The sequence below is a fragment of the Phalacrocorax aristotelis genome, chromosome 17 (assembly GCF_949628215.1).
Source record: "Phalacrocorax aristotelis chromosome 17, bGulAri2.1, whole genome shotgun sequence".
In the NCBI taxonomy this organism is placed as follows: Eukaryota; Metazoa; Chordata; class Aves; order Suliformes; family Phalacrocoracidae; genus Phalacrocorax; species Phalacrocorax aristotelis.
Window position 1 is genome coordinate 11208949 of NC_134292.1, and position 24002 is coordinate 11232950.

At 59.6% G+C, this 24002-nt stretch overlaps 1 protein-coding gene across 1 annotated transcript; it reads left to right on the top strand.

Moving 5' to 3' along the window:
- Nucleotides 1-10749: 10749 nt before the first annotated feature.
- Nucleotides 10750-23426, top strand: PTGS1 (prostaglandin-endoperoxide synthase 1). The gene is made up of 11 exons (XM_075112264.1): nucleotides 10750-10888; nucleotides 16517-16633; nucleotides 16801-16941; nucleotides 17704-17847; nucleotides 18275-18456; nucleotides 18564-18647; nucleotides 19031-19277; nucleotides 19859-20145; nucleotides 21063-21210; nucleotides 21582-21957; nucleotides 22035-23426. Exons 1-10 carry the CDS (start codon nucleotides 10798-10800, stop codon nucleotides 21935-21937), a joined length of 1797 nt encoding a protein of 598 aa, XP_074968365.1. The 5' UTR covers nucleotides 10750-10797; the 3' UTR covers nucleotides 21938-21957; nucleotides 22035-23426.
- The last annotated feature ends 576 nt before the right edge of the window (nucleotides 23427-24002 follow it).

Sequence of the window (24002 nt, forward strand, 5' to 3'; positions counted from 1 at the left end):
CTTAAATAAACAACTCCCAAAAAGTTAGTTTGTGCACAGTGGGGAGGGGGAGGAGGATGAAGGATTTGCTCTGCTAGGGCCCCACATGTCAACAATTTCTCTGCTTTGTGTATTTTGGCCAAAGCGCTTACCATGATAAATGAATAAAGGAAAATGGTGAGCCCAGGGCGGTTACATGGCTCGGTAAATTGCTTTCAGCTGATGACTGTATTTCTTTTGACATTTATCAACTAGGCTTTTTTTGCTCTTGTCGCAGCCTCAGCATCCCAGCAACAGCCTGGGCTTGAGGGTTTGAGGAGTTTCCCAAGTATTTACGGGTATTCCTTATCCTGTAGCATCTCCACCTCAAATAAATTAAAACTTAGTGGTAAAACTGCACCAGCACCAGGCTGGGGATGGAGCTGCCTGTCCCCAGCTCAGCCACCTGTCCCCAACAGAGCCTGTGCCTTTGGGAGGCAGCAGGAGGAGGTCCAGGGCTGGCCACACTCATGAGGCAAAGCCAGGTGCAAAAATAGCTTTTAAATGTGAAGAAAGGCAGGGACCTGTTCTCCAAACAACTGCAGCTGATGGCCCCACATCAGGGGAGGGTTTGGGGGGTCCATTTGTCTGCATCTTTACCTCACCCCTGTGCTCTGCATCAGCCAGGAGCAGGTGCAGTACCCACAGCTCTCACCCCTAGTACAGGCAAAGCAGTGCAGGCAACACATGAGCCCATGGAGCTGCACCACCATGGCCCATCCCACTCTCACTCCCGGTACAGAGAGCACGTGAGCCCACAGAGCCGTGCCACCATGGCCCATCCCGCTCTCACCCCTGGTCAGAGAGCCCATGAGCTCACGGAGCCATGCCACCACAGCCCATCCTGCTCTCACCCTCAGTACAGAGAGCACATGAGCCCACGGAGCCGTGCCACCATGGCCCACCCCACTCCCACCCTTCCCTTGCCCCGTGGGACAAGCAGACAAAAGCACCAGCTGCAGCCCTGGCACTTTCCAGCCCCACAGGACTACAGCAGCACCCACCACACACAGCCAGGTGCACGGCAGCATGCTGGTGCAGGAGGCCACCCCCTGCCTGCCACGGCCACAGCACAGGCAGCTACTGACAGCTGCTGTAAACCACCCAGGAGAAAAGAGGGTGGACGCTCACTGCACCTACTGCGACTCGCTGGCACAGTGTGGCTCTGGGCAGGTCCCGCTCTCCCTTTTGCTGCACAAACCACCTGCTGTTCTGGTGCTCCGCACTGGGAGCTGTACCACAGGACCTACCTGCTCCAAAGACCTCCTCCACAGAGATCAACAGGAACCTCTCACTTAGCTCCAGCCTGGATTGCACCCAGAGCTGATAAGCTGCAGCTGATGCTGTTGGCGGGTGGGGAAGGAGCTCCAGCTGTGCCAAATAACCCAGGAGGGGAAGGGACTGTGAGCCAGAAAGTGGTTGGGCTGGGTGTAATGTGGCTCTGATATCAGTGATCTGCTTCAGTTACCAAAGAGCTTGGCTTCAGTCACAAGTGCTGCTGTGTGGTGTGGGGCAGAGCAGGGGGGGTGAGGGAAAGCTGTGGCTGGACCCTCTCAAGCTGTGCCATGGGCTCTCCGCATCCTGCCACACTTGCCGGGGGCCCTTTCCCAACAGCACATGGATTCAGGGCACTGGCAGGTTCCTGCCTTGCGAGCGCCGCCGTAGCCCGGTGGGTTGGTGGTCCCAAAGTGGGTTGCACCCCCAGCATGCATGGTGCCCCTCTGCATATCCCACTTACTGTGCCCCAGGCAGAGTCCCCCACCCTTCCCTGGGGCCGCCTGGGCAGCCGTGCTCAGCCCTGCCGGGACGCTTCGGCTTGCCCTGAGCCATTGAACCAGCTCAGGCACGCCGAGGGGGGAGCGGCAGGGTCCAGGGTGGGCACTGGCCCCCCATCACCTCCCGGGCCGGGTCCTGCCACTGCAGGGAAATGCAAAGCAGCGGCGAAAGGGAGAAAAAACTCCGAGGAAGCTGGAAGCTCTCGACATAGTTAAAAACCAACATTGCTCTTCAAAATAGATGTGATTGCGCTCCTTGTGAGTCATCGAGCAGAGACACCAAGATTGCTTTGTGCCAGGGATGAGCCCGGGCGCTGATTGTGTGCCGCCCGGATTTGTATAAAACAGACCATGGATGGCATGTCAGAGTTTACAGCTCGCATACATTTTCTACAGTGAGCTTTGCAAAATGTATCAATGTAATCTCTGCCTCCTATATTCCGTGTTGATTAGACACGATTTCTGGCTGGATTTTCAGAAAGCTCAAGTGCTTTTTTAATCACTACAGAAGCTCATTATTGCTTTCCAGTGACTCTTATGTCCTTCACTTCTCCTTTCAGATTAGAGTCTATAGTCAGATGAATATTGGATGATTTCATTACATACAAATGCAATCAACAGTTTTGCATAAATTTCTCCTCTTTTCTTGAGTTTCAATTGACCTCAGCACCCGTGGAGGCAGGCGCAATACACATGTAAATGAGCTGGCGTTGCTGCAAAGACACGGATGCGGAGAAACAAGATAAACTGTCAGATAATATTCAGGATTTTTAAGAGATCAAAAAATACTTCCTTGTTCAGCCCAGCCGTAAAAATGGCACCTTCAGCTGCCGGGGGATTTGCTTTTGTTTTGCGCAGTGTCTGGCTGTGGACAAAGGCCAGGAGTGGCACCGGAGGCCGAGCGAGAGGCTGAGCAGCGCTGGGACGGCGGCAGCGGCGGCGTGGGGACGGGAGCGGGTGCTGTGGGTTGCGGGTGGTGCTGGCAGAGGGCTCCTGCAGGCGGAGAAGCCACTGGTGGGGTGCGGGCAGACCACCATGCTGGGGAGGTGCCCACCGCAGCCCAGCACCTGCTGCAGAGCTGGGTTTGGCAGCTGAACCCGTGCCAACAGCGGGTGCCGCCATCCCCAGCTCCTGCTCTGACGTGACTGTCCCAACCAGGGGATGCCGGGTTCGGACCCCCCCCGACCCCCATCTCCTCCCGGGCAGCCCTAAGCACCAGGCCTGTGGTGGGGGCACCTGCCAGGGCGCAGGGCTCAGCTGGAGGCTGCCCTCCTCGCACTGGCTGCCCTCCTCGGCAGGGCGCACGGGAACCACACGGTCAAAATATATTTAAACTAACACTCCACGTGAACAATCAGGGCTAATTTAAACAAACTATAATTAAACATAAAGACCCTCTTGGTAGGGAAGTCAGGGAAAACTGTCAGTGGTTACTTTGGATGTAAAGCCCTTACCTTTGAAAGAATAATTTTTGCGCTAATGAAACAATCCAGCACTCCCACACTCGCCTTTGGGGGCCGGTGGGGAAAGAAACTCTTGGGTTTCTTTTGATACTTTTACGTGCTAATCTTCTTAACAGATTTTTAATTAATGGGAACAGAGCACTTTGCAGCCGTGAAATCTATTGGTGTAATTGCCTGGTGGATTAGTCCCATTAACCACACAAATTACCTGTCTCCAGGCCACCGGCCCCACCGGGGGAGCTCCCTGTGCTGGACACACTGAGCAGTCCCATTCTGAAGCAATTTTGATAAAATAAACTCTCTAATCAGGTAAATAATTCCATAAGGGAAATTGCTGCCTTCCCGCAGCCCCCCTCCAGTGGGACCTGGCTACTTTCAGGGGAATGCAACATGCCTCCAATTACAGACAAATCTCCAGCTCAGAGGCCGTTTGGGAGAAGCCCACAGCACACGGGACCCCCTCAAACTGCAGCGGCCAAGGAATTAAGGCATTTAAGCTGTCAGCCAGAATCTGGCCCAGCCCCTGATTACCTGGGGGGACGTGCGGCATATTTAGGTTCGTGTCCGTTGCAATTTCCTGGCCCCCAGCGTTGATCCCGAATGACTCAAGTCCGTGTCAGGTTCCTGCCCGGGGTGCCTCCGACACGTGGCCCCGGGCTCAGGGACGCTGACCTTTGGACAATTAAGGACATCCAGGCTGGCCCAAGCCTGGAGAAGTGGAAACATGCAGTTGCCCCGAAGAGCCACGGAGTACGCGGAGCTTCCCGCGCCCATTTAACTGCAGCGCTCAGCAAAGCTGCGTGGCTGTGCCGGCTGCCGGCACCGCTCAGATGGGTGCCTGGTCCCTGGAGTCCCTTCCCAGCCCCATCCAGGTGTCTCCATGGAGGGGCCTTCTGTAATTTTGGACCTGAACCCGATGGAGAGTCCCACGGCTTCCCTCCACTCAGACACTGAGATGGGGATGTGCTGCCCCAGAGATGTCCCGGGGAAGTTGGGTTGCTGGGACACACACGTGGTGGGCACAGCAAGGTGCAGGGCATCCACACGGTGTCACACGGTGATGCACAGCCCTGACATGCTTCCCACCCAGACGGCTCCAAGCCTGCTGCGCCAGCCGGGCCAGTTCTCCAGTTCTCCACCCTTAGCCCCGCACCCTGGGAGCAGGGAGGAGGGGTCCCTGCCACACCATGCTGTGAGCAGGACAGCCTGGGAGGAAATGGCCTGGGGGAATTAAACCCTGGCAGTGACACACTGGCACCCAGTGCTGTGCACAGCCAGCCACGGTGGGGATGGCCATGCAGTGAGGTGGCCTTCAAGCATCCCCTGAAATGCTCGGGTGGGTGATCCCTGCGCTGGTCCCTGACCCTAGGATGGAGGAGCCCAAAACATGGTGGCACAAGGCTGCTCTTGCCTCTGTGATGGGAGACTAAAACTCTCCCCCCTTGGCTGCCCCCATGGCTCCTGGCACGGGGAACAGACGGTGATCCATGGGGCCGCTCCAAATCGGAGGGGCTGTGTAGGTGGGCCGAGCACCCCCATGGTCAGGGCAAACCTGGGCAAGAGGGCCGGAGCGCAGGAGCTGCCTCGCTGTACGGTGCAGGCAAGTCCGGCTGGGGAACCCTACACCACAGATAATTGGCATCAGATGCTCCCTGACCTGCTGCATCCACTGGGAAGCTGGAAGCATTTATTTGTCTGAGCCGGCGGCTCTATCTGCGTGCGGGAGGCGTTGGCGGTGGCGGGGCTGGGCTCCGCGAGCCTAATGAGTCTGAGCTGAAGATGATGAATATGATTGCTGAAAGCGCTTTCCTGAGTCCTCCTTTCCTGGGGCTCAGGTTACGAGTTCCCAGACAGCCTGTCCAACCCTGGCTTTTCAGCTCTGATTTGTAGCCCCCCAAACAGCGTCTGTCAGCTCCCCGTGCCAGAGGAAATGCTGGGTCCTCTGCTGCCTTGCCCAGCAGAGCTGGGGAAGGGGTCACCAGCCCCGCTCGGCCATCAGGGACAGCATCATTCTCTGGGGTGCCCCACCGCTGCCCCACTTGGCTCTGTGCCCCCACAGCTCCCCTGAGCCCAGCACGGGGCAAACCAGACCAGACCGATACCCTGTGAGGGGTCTCCAGCTGCCAGCATCTGCTGTGTCTTTGTGCTGGATTGACATACCTGCAGCTGTCAGGGACTTTTCCCATGGGGGACTCGGCACCAGTCACCTCTTAACCTTAAGGCAGAAAAGCAGGAGTTTTGGCTTCCTTGTTCTCTGCCCAGCCCCTGCAGCCCATGGTCAAGCATCCACCCGCTGAGCCACGTCCCACCCACGGAGCCTCTCAGGGATGTGCAAGGATGGGGCAGGCCAGGGGACGCTCCATGGGCCATGTAGATCCTCTGGGACTGGGGGACACGCTTCTTCCAAGCACAGCCACCCCTGGAGCACAGGACTGGGGGGCCGTGGGGGTGCCCCTACCCAGCTGCCCCATGGCTCCATTCCCTGTGCAGGGCTCGGCCAGGGTCCACATCTGCACCACGTGGCCTTTCGCCTGCCCGGGGAGGGCTCCCTGTGCTGCCACCTCACCACCCACCCCATGGCTGCGGGGCTATGGCAGGGGGTGTCCCCACAGCTCCAGCACCCCTGAGCGGATGGCGTGGGGGGGGACGAGTTTTGGGTGCCGACCCGCCCACAGGCTCTGGAGTCCTGCTCTCCCACCCCAGTGGCACTGTGGCTCACAGAAGTGGTATCACCCCAAACCTGGGGGAAAGGGGTGCTGGGGGGCCGGAGAGGCGCCGCGGGGTGGCCAAAGGCAGAGCAGCTCAGGACCATCGGTGGTGCTTTGTGGCTCCCGGTGCTTCCAACAGCCCCGGCCGGTGCCGCGCTGCCATAGACGGTGTTTTGCTGCCTCCCTACGGGAGGACGCGGCCGGCAGCACCGGCTCCCGCAGGCCTGGCGGCTCCTCCCGGGGATGTGAACACGGAGGGGCTCGGGACAGGGTCATGCCATGGCAGTGACCTCTCACCGTTGTGTCAGGGCTTGCACCGTGCGGGCAGAGCTGCTGCTCCACTGGAGGGACTTGGCTGCATCCGAGCATGGCTGCAATGTGCGTCCAAAACCAGCCCCACCCCAGGGCACCCCGCAGCTGGGGTATCACCTCTGCTTTAAATTGAAGCAGGACTGCTGCGGCAGTTCCCGCACCCGTCCTGCTCAGCTTCTGCTTCCCGGCAGAGACCAAGACCCGGTGCTGGCACATCGCCAGGCAGTGCCAACAGCCTCAAGGTGGACGGAGCCAGAGTGGGGCCACGGTCATGTCCCCCCTGCACTGGGGGGAAAGAAAAAGGAAGCAAAACTCCAGCAATGCCTCCAGAAGGAGGACAGAATCCATGGGAGAAAAAGGGGTGAAACTGCAATCCTGATGTCTATGGCAGCTGCTGTGAAAGCAGAAGAGCAGCATGAGACCGGTGCAGGGCTGGCTGACAGGAGCCAGCCAAAAGTGCAGCACGAGGCATGGTGAGGTCCTCGCACCACGCAGGAGGAGCGGCACGACCTTTGGGCATCAACCCTGAGAAGATTTTGGGTGCTCAGTGCTGAAACCCTCCAGCCAGAGCCCATCCACCCCGGGGTGCCTCTGCCGCTCAGCCATCCATCCTGCTGCCATGTCCCACTGGTAGCTGGTTGGGGAGGAGCGCTCCCAGAAGCCGCGGCAAAGGTACGTCCCTGCTGCTGTCCTGCACTTGGAGGAGCAGCAGCCACCCACCCCTACAGAATCCCAGAATGGCAGGGTTGGAAGGGCCCTCTGGAGATCATCCCATCCCACCCCCTGCTTGAGCAGGCACCCCCAGAGCAGGGGCACAGGGCCGCGTCCAGGCGGGGGGTGAATGTCTCCAGGGAAGGGACCCCACAGCCCCTCTGGGCAGCCTGTGCCCCTGCTCTGGCACCCGCACAAGGAAGGGGTTTGTCCTCATGTTCAGGTGGAACTTCCCATGTTCCAGCTTGTGCCCGTGGCCCCTTGGCCTGGCGTTGGGCACCACTGAAAAGAGTCCGGCCCCATCCTCCTGACACCTGCCCTTCAGATATTTATAGGTATTGATAAGGTCCCCCCTCAGCCTTCTCTTCTCCAGGCTGGACAAACCCAGGTCTCTCAGCCTTTCCTCATAAGGGAGATGCTCCAGTCCTTTGATCATCTTGGCAGCTCTCCACTGGACTTGCTCGAGCAGTTCCCTGTCCTTCTTAAACTGGGGGGCCCAGAACTGGACACAGCACTCCAAATGTGGTCTCACTAGGGCTGAGTAGAGGGGGAGGATAACCTCCCTCAACCTGCTGGCCACACTTCTTTTAATACACCTCCCTCAGCCCCGCATCCGCCTGACTGCAGGGAGGCTTTTGCTCTTCCAAAGCCACTTGTGTGAGTTTATTTTCATGGTGCAGACTCTGGGCTGTTTGTGCACTTTGGGAACTTGCATGCTCCATCTCTGGCTCAGTGACCGGTGACAGCATGGCCACACGCAGAGCCTAAGCCTGGGGTCAAGAGGCTTGGGGAGACCCCTCATACTGCTCACCTCCCCTAGCCCTGCCAGCTCCTGCGCCAGGACCACGGAGGGGAGAGCCCCCTCCTTGCAGCAGGGAGGAGGAGGGAAGTCTCCTGTGAGCCACCAGATGTGGCTGGCCCTTGGCCTGTTTATCGCGTGCGTGGTGCTTGGTTGGGGCCCCACAGCACCCGTGCTCCCAGCCAGGGCCAGCTGCCGTGGTGTGAGTGGTGCCGGCACTTGGAGGGCTCCGCTCGGCACTCCCCCACACTGGAGCTGGCCCAGAGGCTGCTTTTTCCCACGCTGTGCGTGCTGCAGAGGCAGCAGCTGCTGATGCTGCTGTCCCACAAGAGCCTCCCTTGCTCCTTTGAGGAGTTTTATCAAGCAGAAGGACACCTTTTTACTTGCCTGGTTTCCTCCTGTCTTCTCCCAGGACCATGGCAGTGGTGCAAACATGGGGGTTGGCAGCACTGTGTTGGAGCTTCCCCTTGCTGCTACAGAGCAATGTTGGGGCATTTGCTGGCCAGATCCAGCGCCCACACTGCCAAGGCCATGGCAAATCCATGAATGCACCTCCGTGGCCTGGGTGGCCCCGGCCTCGTGCTCGTGACGAGGGAGGCTGCGAGGACACGGTCCCACCATGATGCCCAGGCAGCGCCGCCTGCCCTTGCCCTGGCCGGTGACAGGGACCCATCTGGGGACCTGGGCTGGCTCCAGTCCTGGGACATGAGGCCAGACATCCTGGGTTGCAGCTCAGACAGACAGCCATCAAGGAGGGGAGGCGGGAAGGTCTGCTGGCAGCCAGGGTGGCAGCAGGGAGGTCGGTAGCTGATGGGTTTGTGCTGAGCCGCTCAGTGTGGCACTGAGTGCCTGGAGCGAGGGTTCTGGGTACCGAGCAAGACTCCAGGAGTGGTGAGGGTGCGTGGGACAGCTGGGCCACCCCCTGCCCTGCAGCTGCTGGCAGCAGCCCCCTCCCTTTCCCGGTAGCTCAGGGCAGCCCCTCCATGAGAGCTCCTCAGCAGCCCGGCGAGACAGCCAGCCTTGGGGCTGTTGCAACCGTTTCCCGTCTTGTGCAAGAGAACAATTATTAAAACCTGATGAGCGGGAAGGGAGCGGAGCTGCAAGCATGCAGGAGAGCTCCTGGAGCTGGGACATCCCCAAGGGCTAGCCTGGGGGGAGGCACAGGGGAGTCAGGCTGTGCCAGGTCCCACATGCTGCAGTCAATAGCACCCAGCATTGGGTGCAGGGCAGGAGGGGTAAAGGCTGGAGCTGGGGCTGATGGTGCTGTCTGCAGGGATGGAGAGGAAAGATGCACACCACAGGTTAAACCACTCTGCTCTCTGTGGGGCTGCAACACTGTGGGGCTGGTGGTGGTAGTGGCGGGGGGGACCCGGTGCTGCCCTGCTCCTGCAGCCTGGGAGTGCGCAGGCATGGGATGCTGGGGGCAGGGCAGTGCTTCGGCGAGTGTTTGGCACTGTCCATCTGTGTTCCCGCTGAAACCATCCCAAGGGCCTGCTGAAATCCATCCATCTGTGTTGAACCCCCAACCTGCCATGGCTTTATATTTGATGCCCATCCAGGTGGCTTGGCTGCTCTCTGGCTCAGAGGCCAGAGGACCGGGCGAGGGCTGGGCGCGCAGTGCCCAGGGGGATGGTGCTGCCTGCAGGCAGGCTCACAGCAGGCAGGAGCAGCCCTGGCCCCGGCACAGGCTAACTGCACCAACCGCACACGTACAGCAAAACCTGCCCCTCGTTTCCAGTGCATATTTGTTAGCGGGCCCCAGTATCCCCACTTTACAAGAGTGCTTCAAGAGCCCAATGAGTTCATGTTTGCATGGCTGATGCATTTGCCTGCTGAAGCTGTATCTGTGGCCCTTGTTCATTTTTGGGAACCTGCGAAGGCCTCCTACCCTGTGGGGACACTCCCTCCCTGCTGCTGAAACCCCGCAAAGCCCCTCAGTGTGAGCCCTGGTCCCACAGCCCCACTCCCACAACCCTGCTCCTGCCCCATCCCCACCGCATGGCTGCTTTCCACGCCAAGCACAGGAACTGTGCAGGAACTGCGCACCCCCCGGCCCGGCCGGGGCTTCCTGCTGCCATGCAAGGAGGTGACAGCAAAACCCAAAATAATCTTGAAGAACACCCAGGCCTGCGCTGGGGTCTCTGCTGTGCAGAGCAGCACAGGAGAGGGACAGCAGTGCCACCAGGCTTGGGGACATCCCCTGAGGCTGCCCCAGCCGGCTTTGCAGCCCATCGTGCTCTTGCTCACTCCAGCCACACGCGGAGCCTCTCCTGGCCGGACTCAGCCCCCGTGGGGTAGCTGGTGCCTGCCTGGGCTGGGCTGGCTGGATCCTGTCCCTGCTATCAGCAGGCTGGCACTGGGGGACAAAGCAGCCAGGCAGGAAAAAGCCAGTGATGGTTTCACTGATAAATTCAGCTTTTCTGGCTATTGATGGCTGTGGGCAGCCTGGTTCCTGGCGCCAGCTGGGCTGCACTGCCAAGGCAGCCTCCATGGTAGGTCAGAGGAATCTGAGCTGGGTTCTCAGCCCATAGCCACTCTGCTGCCCAAGCTGTAACAGGGTGCCCCAGGGCTTGTGGATCAGAAGATGGGCATGGGGGTCCTGGGGGACCTGGGGACCAGGGTGTGGGCATAGGGATGCAGGGCGAGACAGGGCATGGGTGTGGGGATGCTGGAGGATGTGAGTGCCGGGGGAGACGGGGACCAGGACATGGGCGTGGGGATGCTGGGGACGTTGGGACCAGAAGATGGTTATGGAGGTGCTTGGGGAGGTGAGGACTGGGGATGGGCTGGGGGCTCCTGGGGTATGCGGGGCTCAGGGCACGGCCGGGGACCCTGGGGTGGCCTCGGGGACCCCGGGAGGTTGCGTGGGACGGGGCAGCCCCCACGACGAGCCGGGCCATCGGAGGCGGCCCCGTCCCGTCGGGGGCGGGAGGAGGCGCGGCGGGGAGGGGGCGGGGGCGGCGGGGCCGGGCCGGGAGCGGCGGCGGGACGCGGCGGAGCTGCCTCTCGCCATGGGCGGTGGGTGCCGGGCCTGGCTGCGGCTGCTCCTTGCCCACGCCGTGCTGCTCTGCGCCGCCGGGAGCGCCGCGACCGACGGCTCCGGTACGCGGGGAGGGGGCCGCACCGGGGGGAGGGAGGGGAGACCCGGGGGAGCCGGTGCATCCCGCACCGGGGGGATCCGGCCCCGGGGGGGCTCGGGGAGGGAGGGGGGACCCGGCCCCGGAGGGGCTCGGGGAGGGAGGGGGGACCCGGCCCCGGGGGGATCCGGTACCGGGAGATGCGGGGGGACCTGGTCCCGGAGGGTGCAGTACCGGGGGTCCCGGGCCCCCGGAGGCACCGGGAGAGGTCGGGGCGTTCGCCCCAAGCCCCTGCCCAGCGCCGCCCGACGGGTCCGCGCTCTGCAGAGTCCCCGGGGGCGAGGTCGTCCCCATCGCCCCGGCCGTGGGGCCCGAGCAGAAGCCCCGGAGCGGAGGGCAGGGCAGTGCAGGCAGGGCAGTGCAGGCAGGGCAGGCGGGCAAAGCAGGGCAGGCAGGGGCAAGCAGGGGCAAGCAGGGGCAGGCAGGAGCCGTTGCATCGCCGTCCAGGAGCCCCGAGGACACCACCTAGGGCAGAGTCCCCGCAGCACCCAGAGATGCAGGGTTTGGCCTGTCACGCCTCACTGAAGAACTAAATCGTGCAGAAAAAAAACAAACTTCCCCTCTACTTCCCTCTGTGGTCACGCAGGGACCACACACAGGGGCTGGAGGAGCCGTCACTGGCCCGAGCGTGGCCATGGCCGCCCAACAGGACTGGGCTCCCACCAAGCCCACCGCCGTCCTGCGAGCCCCTGGGGCAGGACGGGACCACGGCTGCCCGAGGGTGGCCCCACCAACTGGGCTGGGGGGCAGCACCCAGCGGCTGCAGCCTCCCAGCAATATCCATGAATGCTGGCAGCCAGGGCCCTTCCCCACTCTCCCCAAACACATACCACGTGAAACTGTAGTTTGGGGGTGAGGGTGGAGGGTTGGGAGCAACAGGGACAGCTCCGGTGGCCTGAGCCATCGGTTCATTCCTGAGCCCATGTGCTGCAGCCATTCGCTGCGTGCCGGCACAGTCGCAGTGGGCTCGGGGTGCCTGTGCACTTGGGAGTGTTGAGGAGTAACGCTGCTTATGGCAGGCATCAACGGAGCATGTTGTGGAATAAAATTACCTCTTGAATCCCACCAGCTCCATCCCCAGCCCCTACAGTGCAGTTCCCTCCACGTCCTTAACAGGGCATAGAGTCCAGTCCCTCTTCCGTGAAATGACCTTCCTCCTGCAGAAAAGCTCCATCCCAGCACAAAGCTCATAGCACTTTTCAGGTTTTACAGTTCCTCATGAAAGTAATGTTCTCAGCAAAACCAGACCAGGCATGTGGGCTGCATCCCTCAGCGGGGCTCCGGCCACCTGCATTGTGAACAGCACTGGTGGTGATCCCGTCTCCCTCAGCCTGCCCGGGTTTACTCACCGCTGTGGGAAGTGATGTGCCCAAATCCAAGAGCCCCCAAGATGTGCACAGGCTGGGTGTGTGGAGCCAAGCAGGCACCCCGCTGCTGCAGGGGAAGCAGGACCATGGGAGGAGCGGCCTGAACAGAGCAGGTTTTGGGCTGACCAGGCAGAGGTGGGTGCTGGAGTGGGGCATGTTGTCCTTCCCACTGCCCATGCCCCCTTCCCGCAGCCACCCTGCTGGGAAAGGAGGGGCTTCTCTGTGCTGGAGCCACTGGTCCTGTGCAAAACCAGTGATCCTGACGTGGGGACTTCCCTGTTTCAGCAGCATACACGTCCGAAAGGGGAACGCGACCCAGGGTTGCAGCACTTTGAGGCCCCATGGCCATGGCTCTTGTGAGGGTGGCCGTGCCTGCTCTGCGGGGGACTCTGGGAGACAGGGTGTGACCTGGCAGGAGGCGGCAAGTCGACCCTCCGGAGACAGTGAGGCTGGTGCTGCCAGCGTGGCCAAGCCACCTTGCAGCTCTCTCTGGGCTTCTCAGCCTCAGGCTGCAGGGTTAGAGCAGGAGCAGCAGGAGTGAGCACTGGAGGGGGCTGGTGCTGGGGAGGCGGCCGGCACCCCGCTGCAGGGCCCATCAGGCACATGTGCTCGAAAGGAGGCACCCCATGGGATGGACCTGGCTGTCACCTGCTGGACTGGACCACAGGTGGTGGGGACAGGCAAGGGACAGCCCTGTGCTGTTCCTCTCTGACTTGGCCATGTCCTACCATGGGTCTCATCTCCCCCAGAAGCTCCTCCTGGGGTTTGAGGACAGCTGGAAGCAGCATCCGTGTGTCCTACTGGGCACAAGATAGGGCCTGGGGACCCACTGGGGACACACACGCCCAAAGCAGCTGGGACAGATGTGTGCTGGCATGGCACAGCTGTGACCAACCCCTGGAGCTGACTGCTGCATGCCAGGATCAAAGCAAATTCACTATGTGGGGGAAAAGGAGAAGATACCTGGGATATACATGAAAGGGTGGCTCTCTTCCAAGCCTTAATTAGGGAGGGAGGAATTAAGGAATTGAGGAATTAAGGGAACTGCACCGTGCCCCAAGGTGCTGTCAGCAGAGAGGCTGGGCTCCTGCTCCTCCCCAGTGCTGCACTGGGAGAACCACAGCCCTAATCTAGCCTTCAGATCTCTCTTGAAGACCAAATAACAGGATGTTGGGCTCAGGCTGGGATCTCCTGCTCACTTGGTGTTTGCTGCTTAGAGCATTTCTACTTGATTCCTTGCTGGCTGCACCTTGGCTCTGAGCCGTGATGTTTGCTCTCAGTAGACTCTTCCTCTGGCTGTGAGCAGACCCAAGCCAGTCCCATGGTGTGTCTCTGTTTTCTCTGGCAGATATTTCCCTTGGCTGCTGGCTTGCCTTCAGGGGTGTAGTTTTGTAGAAGTGTTCTTGCAAAATAAACCTGACCATCTTCTCCACAGCCATTCCACAGTACTGTTTCATCTGCTGGCAAACTGCCTCCTCCCAGCACAGCCCCTCCGCAATGGGGCTCACAGAGCTTCAACCTGGGCTGTACAGGGGACCCTGCTGCCACACCAAGAGCCCTGGGGCTGCATCACTCCCTCCAGCCAGCCCAGCCACCTGCCTGCAGCCTGTCCTTGGGGCCAGCAGCCAGGCTCAGGTGCAGGGAGGAGGATTGCCAAGCCCCATGTGGCATGCAGCTGTGGCTCTGGCACACTTGTCTTGCTCGTGGTGTCGCCAGAAGTGGTTGCAGATGACAATCTGGCTGCACTGCCTGTGCTGTGAACAGCTTGTGGGCCCGAGGAAACCTCAATGAATCAGAAAAACAAGTGCGTGAGACTTCATCATCTTCAAAGCCTGCGGCTGTGGAGCCATGTCCCATCAAACAAGCCCGGTTCTAGCCCAGCCGTGATTCACCCCAGGTTGCTTTGGCTGCAGTTTGCAGGGTGGATGTTGTCCCCAAAATCTGGCATTTTTCAGCAGTGATGGAACGTGCTCGCCAGCTCTGCCATCACAAGAGAGGGCTGCACTCCAGCGTGGAGGCTTGGCAGAAGCTTTCCCTGTACCTGGAGCCATCCCGGCTGGGCAGGCACAGGATTCCTGGCCAGGGTGGGGAGAAGCACAAACTGCCACGGGAGGGAGGCTCTGAGAAGATGCAAGGGGGTTTCCTGTTGTGGGCCAGGACATGCTCTGTCCACCTCCCACCCTTTTGGCTGGAACATGCGGCTCCTGCTCCACCTTTGGGATCCGGCAGCACTGACACCGCTGTGAACTGAGGGAGGAGGCAGCTCAGCTGAGCCCGGCATGCTGCCAGACCTGCCTTGGAGGAGCGCTTGGGCAAAACATGCCATCAGATCCCGCGCTGGGGAGACCCCCTGGCAAAGTGAAGTTCTGACTCCGCATGTCAGCTGGAGAGACAGGGCAGGACACGACCTGCTGTGCCAGAACCCGCAGCACAGAGCATCCTCTTGGCTCTGTGGCTGCAGTGCCTGCGGGCAGCCCTGCATCCCCCCAGGTTGCACAAGGCACAACACGCGGCTGCTCTCTTAGGTGCTTGCAAAGTTTGTGGAAGAGTTGAGTGAAGAGCTACCGACGCAGGAATAGCCCGGAGGATGCTCCAGCTGCGCTGCAAAACAGCCCCCTTTGCAAAAGTTCCCATCTTGCAAAAAACCGAACGGGTGGTCTGACCTTAATTTGTCTGAGATAAATAAGAACCTGCCTGCTGCCTCTCGCCTGGGTCTGTAATAGCATCTGGATACATTAAAAGATCTGAGATGAAAGGCAGTCTGATGGAAGGGCTGGGAGCTGAACGCGTCTTTGCAAGCCGGCCACGATGATGTGAGGGATTTGGGGTCACAGGGCTGAGTGCAGCCAGGGCAGAGCTGCCGGCCAAGCCCCAGGCTCCTAGGCAGCCCCTGCCTTGTCCCAAGTGTGTGGCTGGCTGGGAGAGTAAGCAACTTTGCAAAATGAGCTTTATTTTTCAAATATGTTAATTTTTAGCTGCAATTTCTTATGGAAAAAATGTGGTTTCTATTCTGGGTACTCATCCCTCTTCTCCAGTGTTGGAACCTGTATCCAAATTCCAGAAGAATCTGAACCAGGTCTGGCAGGGGCCTGGTGAGCTCATAGACCACACGGAGCAGCCGTTCTTGATCAGCCGTAACACTGGGCTCACCAGGAATGGCTCTTGGACCTTTCTGGTGCTCAGGGCGTGCTGCCCGTCCCCGTCCCCGCAGCCAGTGGCACCGGAGCTGAGCACCATGTGGTGGTGGCACACAGCCCTGTCCCTGAGCGCTGTGCATCCCCATGGGGCTGGTGACCGCTGTCCTGCCGATGCGCACCGAAACCCTCAGCCAGGTGTGCTTCAGGGGGTCTTGCCTCTTGGCACTTTTATTCTCCTGGCACAAAGGCTCCGTCCCGGCTCTGTGGGGACAGACCCAACTCAGTGGCAGTGCTGCTCCTGTCTCACCCTGTCTCACGGGATTGCAGTGCCGTGGAGCGGGTGGGAAGGGGCCCTTATCTTGTGCCTGCAGGCTGGGGCGTGAAGGTGGCAGAGGAAGGGGCCCAGCGGGAGGCAGGGGAACGAGCCCAGCGGTCACGTCTTTTCATCCGCTTGGGGCAGTGAGGGAAGAGGAGCCACTTGCCAAACCAAACTTCAGCCCAAACAATTGCCATTATTATTAACACCAGTGCTGTGTTTGCACTGCTTTATCCCACGCTGGGGCTCTGGGGGCACAGTAGCCCCCTGTGCATGAGGCTACACCCCCAGCTGTGCAGGAGACCGCTGTGATGTGGCCCTGCAGTGGTGTTGGGGCCAGGGCTTGCAGCACCCAGGCATGGTTGCGGGGTGCAGACAGTTCCTTTGGCAATCCCAGGTGTTTCAGACACGGCTAACTTCTACAAGGAAGGAGGGACAGTGCTGAAATGATGCTCTTGCCCAAAATACTGCTCAGAAAAGCTGATCAGTAATATCTACTGCAGGCCTGATATTGCAATGGTCAGGGCAGCGCTCGGCTCCTGCAGCACCTGCCTGCCCTCTTCCTGCAGCACGTTGTTGCCACCAGACTTGAGGTGCACCTCACAGAGGCAATTGGCATCAGAGCACCTCATCTCAGGGAGAACCCCCAGCGTGCGTCTCCCTGAGCTGGACCCAGCTCGGCTGTGCCTGGGGCAGCGTCACCCCGTGAGGGGCAGGGAGCCACGGTGACACGGCGGCTGGATGCTGATGTCTCTATCTCTCTCTCCCCGCAGTGAACCCCTGTTGCTATTTCCCCTGCCAGAACCAAGGTGTGTGTGTGAGGGTCGGCCTGGGAGGATACGAGTGTGACTGCACGCGGACGGGATACTTCGGGGACAACTGCACCTCCCGTAAGTCCCTCTCGCCCGGAGGACCTCTGGCACCCATGGGTCGGTCCCAGGGTGGCACACTGCACCTGCAGCACACGTTCTCACCAGCAGCAACAGCGTGGGTGGGCTGGGGCCGTTAGTGGGCTTCATTAGCAGGGTGAGCCACTTGCTTGATCTGTCTCCCCCAGCCGAGCTCTGGACACGCCTCCACGACCTGCTGAAGCCCACTCCTGCCTTCTACCACTTCATCCTGACCCACTTCAGGTGGTTTTGGGACATTATCAACAGCACCTTCATCAGGGACACGCTTATGAGGCTTGTGCTTACAGGTGAGGGGTTGGAGTGCGTCTCAGGGTGCAGCAGGACTCGGGGTCTCCCGGGCATCAGCAGAGGTGTGGGTGGGGGCATCATGGCTGTGATGATGCTGAGCAGCTCCCATGGGCATGGTGGGCATGGGGCTTGAGTCGTCTCACCAGGAGACACAGGGAGATTGTCACCCCATCGCTCCGTCACCCTGTCACCCTGTCACCCTGCCAGGGGGAGCTGCCCAGCCAGGCACCAGCGGGCGCAGGGGGTCGGCAGGCGGGGCTGCCTGTGCACCCCCAACCGTGTGCCGGGCTGCCAGCCAGCTGGAAAACACGAGTGGCTCTTGGGATGCCATGGTCACTGGGCCAAAGGGCTGCACGGAAAGCAGCCTGTGAAAATACGGAGCTGGGCCTTATTATTCATGTCCCCACATCCATCACTTTGCATAAATACTTAGGTTCCAGCCCTTGGAGCCACAGTGATATGTTCACAAAGCTCTGGCTATTGGTTTTGCCACTCTGTGTTGTTGTCATCATCACCCAAGAAACCACTTAGACCATTAGCATGAGCCTTCCGCTTCTGTGGGGAATTGCAGCCTTTAAAATGCTCGGAGCAAAGCCTGGGATGCCTGCATGTGTCTGCTGCCTGTACCTTTCTGGTTTTCGGGGTGGCAGGGGAGGGCTCTGGCAGCACCAAGCAGGCAGGCGGGGGCTGGGGGCAGAGCCCGTGAGGTGCTGCTCCATGCCCTGGACCCCACAGTGGTGACACCCCATCTCTCCTTTCAGTTCGTGCCAATCTCATCCCCAGCCCCCCCACCTTCAACTCTGACTATGGCTACATCAGCTGGGAGGCCTACGCCAATGTCAGCTATTACACTCGTGTCCTCCCGCCCGTGCCGGACAACTGCCCGACGCCCATGGGGACAAAAGGTACGTGCTGGCCCGGGGGCACTGGCACCACGCGGTGCCTGGCGTGGGGCTGAGTCACTGGAGCAGCACCCCAGTGCCATACCCGGTGCAGCATCAGTGTTTCCCACCCACCCGTGTCCGAGCTTTCGCTGCCATGGACACGTCGGCAAGGCACCGCTGGCAATGCTGTGTGGTACCGCTGTCTTGCCCAAGCTGACCCCGTGGGCAGGAGGAGCTTGATGGCATCCAAAGTGCTGCTGGGACAGCTCAGGTTGAGCTGCTGGGGCATGTCACAGCCTGTGTGAGAGGGGTGTAAGGTGTCCGTGCATATGAGTCAGTGTCTGGCACTGCAGGAGGCATGGCAGTGCTTGCTGACAGCCCCACGGCCAGCCCTGGTACCTGGCCGGATCAGCATTGGGCACACATCTTCAATCTCCATCCTTCACAGGCAAGCAGCAGCTCCCTGAACCCGAGCTCCTGGCAGAGAGGTTCCTGCTGCGGCAGAAGTTTGAAGCTGATCCCCAAGGCTCCAACCTGATGTTTGCCTTCTTCGCCCAACATTTCACCCACCAGTTCTTCAAGACGTCAGGGAAGATGGGACGTGGCTTCACCAAGGCGCTGGGGCACGGGGTGAGGGGTGCCGGAGCAGGGAGCACAGGGGTGTGCGGGGAGTGAGGAGGGGGACCGGGGCATGCACCGTGTTTTGGAGCAGCCTTGATGCCGTGCTGTCTTGGCAGGTGGATCTCGGGCACGTGTATGGGGACAACCTGCAGCGGCAGCACCAGCTGCGACTCTTCAGAGACGGGAAGCTGAAATTCCAGGTACCACCTGGTGTGGCTGAAACATGTCTCAGCCCTGTGGTCCAGGGTTGTTTGAAGCCCACATCCCTCTGGCAGCTGCCAGGCCAGAGACTCCCAGGAGCATCAGGGGACCCCAGCCCTCGTGCCCTGTGTGGAGCACTGCCCTCGCTGGCTGCTGGCCAGAGGTGCCGTATCAGGGGGGTGAGCTTTGGGGTCGAGCTGTTCTGATGGCAGCAGGTGTCCTGCAGCTGGGGCTGTACGAGGGGGATGTTTCTGTCCTGCTCAGCGCTTGCAGGAATGTGGCCGTGGTGCCCACAGGGAGGCAGACCCCAGCTGGGCAGGCTTTCACTGGGGTAGTTTTCTTCCCTCCTCCCTTTCTGCTATCCTGTTCTTGCCTCCCCAAGGTGGTGGATGGAGAGGTGTACCCCCCCCCAGTCACTGATGCTCCAGTCCACATGGTCTACCCGCCTGCCGTCCCCAAGAAGAAGCAGCTGGCGATGGGGCAGGAGGTGTTTGGGCTGCTGCCGGGGCTCTGTATGTACGCCACGCTCTGGCTGCGTGAGCACAACCGCGTCTGCGACATACTGAAACGGGAGCATCCCACCTGGAGCGATGAGCAGCTCTTCCAGACGGCTCGTCTCATCCTCATCGGTGAGGACCGGTGGTGCCGCAGGGCATGGGCACCATGGAGCCCTGTGTCCCGCCTCCCAGGGCAAGCACCAAGGACTTGGGCACTGGTCGATCTCTGAGGGTGATGACCAGTCTGTCTTTAGAGGCTGGAGGAGTTTCTGTGGCAGCCTTCTGGGGACTGTTGTCTTTGGTCTGTATAGCAAAATTGGCTTTGGTCCATCAAAAAATTTAATTTGTAATAATTTTGTCATAGTTTTGAATTATTTCATTTTAATGTTCTATTATAAATTTACTATAATCTCAAGAAATATAATTTTTGACCAAAATACAGGAGAGACCCATGTCACCACCTTATATCTAAGCATATAAAGGTCACCTTCCTCAGAAACTATTTCACTTTTGGCAGACTGACCTTTGTTGGTGAAAAAAATAATTCACTGAAAAATTCCCGACCAATGCAACAAGCCCGTAGTCAGAAAGGTCCCAGGTGGTGGATGGGAGGTGAGAGGTGCTGCCGTAGCATGCAGGTAACATCTCGGGGTACAGAGCCAGTGGCTCCTGCTGCTCCCAGCTGACGGCTGCTTCTCTCGCCTCCTGCCCAGGGGAGACCATTAAGATTGTCATTGAAGACTACGTCCAGCATCTCAGTGGGTACTTCTTCAGCCTCAAGTTCGACCCCGAGCTGCTGTTTGGGATGCAGTTCCAGTACCGGAATCGCATTGCGGTGGAGTTCAACCAGCTCTATCACTGGCATGGGCTGATGCCCGACTTCTTCATCATCCAGGGAGAAAAGTACAACTATGAACAGTTCCTCTACAACACCTCCATGCTCTTGGACTACGGTGTGGAGGCGCTGGTGGAGTCCTTTTCCAAGCAGGTTGCAGGAAGGGTAAGGTCCTGCTCTCCCCTCCCTGCCAGCACCGGGGCTGCGGGACCCCGGGAGGGATGCTCATGGTTCCATGCAGGCAGACGCTGCTGTGCTGTCGGGAGGAGGAGCCCAGCTCTGGGGCTCACAGGGCGGTGGAGGGGTTTCGAGCTCCTCTTCTTCCGCTGCACGAAGCTCCAGTCCAAGGCATCGCCTGTCCCTGCAGTGCCTGGAGCGCACCTGTAGCACACCGGTATCGAACCTCCCTGTTTGGCAGTGGGACGCTGTCACACAGTCTTCTGCCCAACATGCACGTTGTGAGTCCTCCTTCCAAGCACCGTAGCCAGGCTGGGCCTTGGCAGCACAGTTTGCTTCTTCTCGGGACTCCGTAGTAAACATCACAGTGGCGCAAGGAAGCCTGCAGTAAGCCGGGATCTCCTGGCTCCGACCAGGCTGTGGAGCAGCCTGGGCATGAGAGCAGCTTGTCTGGCACTGTTCTTTGCTGCCATCACATGGATGTTTTCTTCCAAGCGATTACATCTATGTTTCTGACCATCTCTTCTTGTGCAAAGTAGCAAGGCTGAGGTGCAGACCCGCTGCTCTTTTGGTGTTTGGGTCCTCCCCGTGACCCCAAACCCCTGTAATCTCTCCTCCCAGGCCGGTGGGTCACCATCCATCTGGCGCTTCTGTGCTGTTCCCTGACCCACCCTGGAAACAACCAGCTTTAACCCTAGCTGCTCTACAGCTTTTTTTTTTTTTGCAATGTCCAGTGATTCTCCCTCTTCTTCCTGCTGCGATGATGTGCTGGTCTCCCCGACACCATGCCCAGGACACAGATGCTTTAGTGCGGGGTGGTGGGGCTGTGCCGTGGCTGCCCTGGAGCAGATGCCAGTGCTGCCTCGTGCCTCATGCATGCTCCTTCTTGTGTTCTCACCCTCCAGATCGGTGGGGGACAAACCATCAATGCCAACATCTTGAAAGTAGCTGTTGGGGTCATCAAGGAATCCCGAGAGCTGAGGGTACAGCCATTTAACGAGTATCGGAAGAGGTTTGGCATGAAGCCCTACAAGTCCTTTCAGGAGCTAACAGGTAGGGCTGCAGTGCTGCCGCAGGAGCTCCTGGGGCTTTGCTGGGGCAGCACAGACACTCTGCGCTCGTAGCAGGGTACGAGACCACGAGCTGCCCGCTTGCCGCTGGGCTTGCCCAGCAGAGCAGCCGCTCCTGCCCAGCCAAGCTTTGCCTGGTTGTGACCCTTGCACCAGGATGGACAAGGCTTGGCTGCAGGGGTCCTTCCTCCTGCGAGGCAGGACAAGCGGTCCAGAGGGCAGTGCCTGGCCTGGGAGCCGGGCTCGCCGCTGCCTGGGTTGCAGATGCTGCCACGTTCCTGTTACCCACAGCAAGGCCAGGCCTTGCCAGGGGTGATTCCCTTGCTAAAACACTCTGATGTTTATTTGATGCAGGAGAGGAAGAGAAGGCAGCAGAGCTGGAAGAGCTGTATGGAGACATCGATGCTCTGGAGTTCTATGTGGGCTTGCTGCTTGAAAAACCCCATCCCAACGGTATTTTTGGAGAAAGCATGGTGGAGATCGGAGCTCCATTTTCCCTGAAGGGGCTTCTTGGAAACCCCATCTGCTCCCCAGAGTACTGGAAACCCAGTACATTCGGTGGAGCAACTGGCTTTGAGATAGTTAAGACAGCATCACTCAAGAAGCTCGTGTGCCTCAATGTGAAGAAGTGCCCATATGTGGCATTTCATGTGCCGGATGCTGCGGAAAATGGCAGCTCTCGGGGTGGTGGACCATCTACTGAGCTCTAGTGCCAGGACAGCCTGCCCAGGTAGAGCCCGTCCTTGCCCACGCACCGGCTGAGCCGAGCTCCTGGCCTGGTACTGAATGTCCCATTCCTTCCTGCAGGAGCAGCAGGGACCTGCCCACCCCTGTGCCGAGCCGGAGCAGGACAGAAGATGGTTCCACTGCAGGCGTCCTCCACACAAGCCCCTGAGGAGGCTGGTACCAACTCTGTGAAAAGCTCGAGTGCCTCAGGAGTGTGGCTGCCACCGCTGTCCTCAGCACACCCAATTCTCTTGCTAGCAAATACCTTGCACTAAGCCAGCTTTGGGCTTCCCCAGGGGACACCCACCTCCCTGGAATGCTCTGGACTACCCCCACGCTTTGTCACCTTCTGCCCCGCGGCTTTCCAGCACCAGGCCACCAGCAGCCCCTCTTCTGCAGGGCTTCCCTGCTTGGGACAGAGGATTGGAGAGCCTGGGGAGCCCTCGCAGTCCTTCCTCCTCTGCTGCACCCAGTTCAGCCGCTGAGCTCCCCAAGGGAGGCAGAGGAGGCAGCTGGCAGCATGCAGAGGGACACAGAGGACACATCGTAGGTGTTTGTACTGGCCCAGCGGTGGCTGAGCTTGCAGTAAGAACCTGCCCTGATCTGCTTCTCCTGCAGCCGCCCTGGACTGCCTACCCCAGCCTGCCCAGCACACAGGCGTAGCCAAGACACAGCCAAGAAGGAGGAACCAAAGCAATGTCTCTGCAGGAGGAGACCAGGGGAGAAGCATCAGATCAGACCACCCATTGGGACCCCAGCACACACCGCCGACCGCCTGAGCAGGGCTGCTCAGAGTAAGATGCTACCTCTGTGCTAACAGAGCAATGAAATCTCTTCCATCCTACGATCGTTACACTTCCTGGCATTAATAGCTCAGCAAATGGCATCCCCAAAGCACACAGAGCCCACTTCTGCCCTCTCCAGAAACACACGCAGTCCTCACTGACATAGTAACATGGTAGGTGGCAGCCATTGTCACTGGCCTTGATTCCCATCAGATCCCAGTTCACCTCCAAGAGAATGGACATTTAAAATAATAAGTGATTTTAAAAACTCCTTTCATTTCCTCCAGCCAGTTTCCAAGTTTTGTCTCACCGGCACTAGGGCCTGCAGGAGGGCAGGACACGTGGGAGGCAGCAGGAGCTTGGGGAGAGAAGTCCCTGGGGTGTTGCTGGAAGGCTGGTGTCCTACTGGGACATGGCTGGGGTCATGCAGCCAGAGCTGGCCATGGTCACCGGCGCTGCGCTCTCATTGCCGACTGCAACAGAAGAAATAAATGGAGCAACCCTCCTCCTTAGGGATTGCCTCGGCAGGGGGGTCTCTGAGCCTGAGTCTCCCACGAAGGTTTGAGCTGTGCTGCCCTCTGGCCACCACCAGCCCACAGCCCTGTGCTGCGCTGCTCCCATGCTGATAACACAGCGCTTTCATCCAACAATATGTATTTCTATCACATAAAATCTCTCCACATGTAAATCTTGCTGGCCAGGTATTTTGTAGGCATGAAACAGCCAGTCTGTAAGAGAACAGTTGGCTGCAGTTTCCCCCTGTGCTGAGCTGGAGGAGGGGACCGCTCCTGAGCTCCGGCTCCGTCCCAGCAGGACTTCCACCCAGCGTGGTGACTTCGTGCCATGAGGCTGTGGGGGCTGTGCTGCTCCTGGCTGGACCCTTCTTGCAGGGTCCTCCACCCTGACCGCCCTGGGCACTGCCGGCTGCTCCTCTGCCCATCACACAAAGCTACAGGAGATGAGAGTCAGGGCAGGGAGTCCTGGTCCAGGGCACTGCACCGAAACATGGGGCCAGGCAGCATGAGAGGGACAGGGCGGGCAGGGGTGAGGAGGGTGGTAGACGTGATATCTCCAGGTAGACAGACAGGACCCCCCCATACTCTCTGCTGCCATTCCCTAGGTGGGGACGAGGGTGGACGGGGGTATTGCTCGTTTGTGGGGGAGCAACAGTCCTGTGATGTCTCACCTTCTCCCCTGGAAGGTTCAATCATTTCTGGTTGCACCAGCTGACATTTTTATCCCTGATCAACCAAGTATGTCATGA

Excerpts from the sequence above, each read along its gene's own strand:
- PTGS1 (XM_075112264.1), top strand. The coding sequence starts at position 10,798 with ATGGGCGGTGGGTGCCGGGCCTGGCTGCGGCTGCTCCTTGCCCACGCC. Across the intron at positions 16,942-17,703 it reads TATGAGGCTTGTGCTTACAG|TTCGTGCCAATCTCATCCCC; the intron begins GTGAGGGGTTGG and ends CTCTCCTTTCAG. Across the intron at positions 18,457-18,563 it reads CCAAGGCGCTGGGGCACGGG|GTGGATCTCGGGCACGTGTA; the intron begins GTGAGGGGTGCC and ends CTGTCTTGGCAG.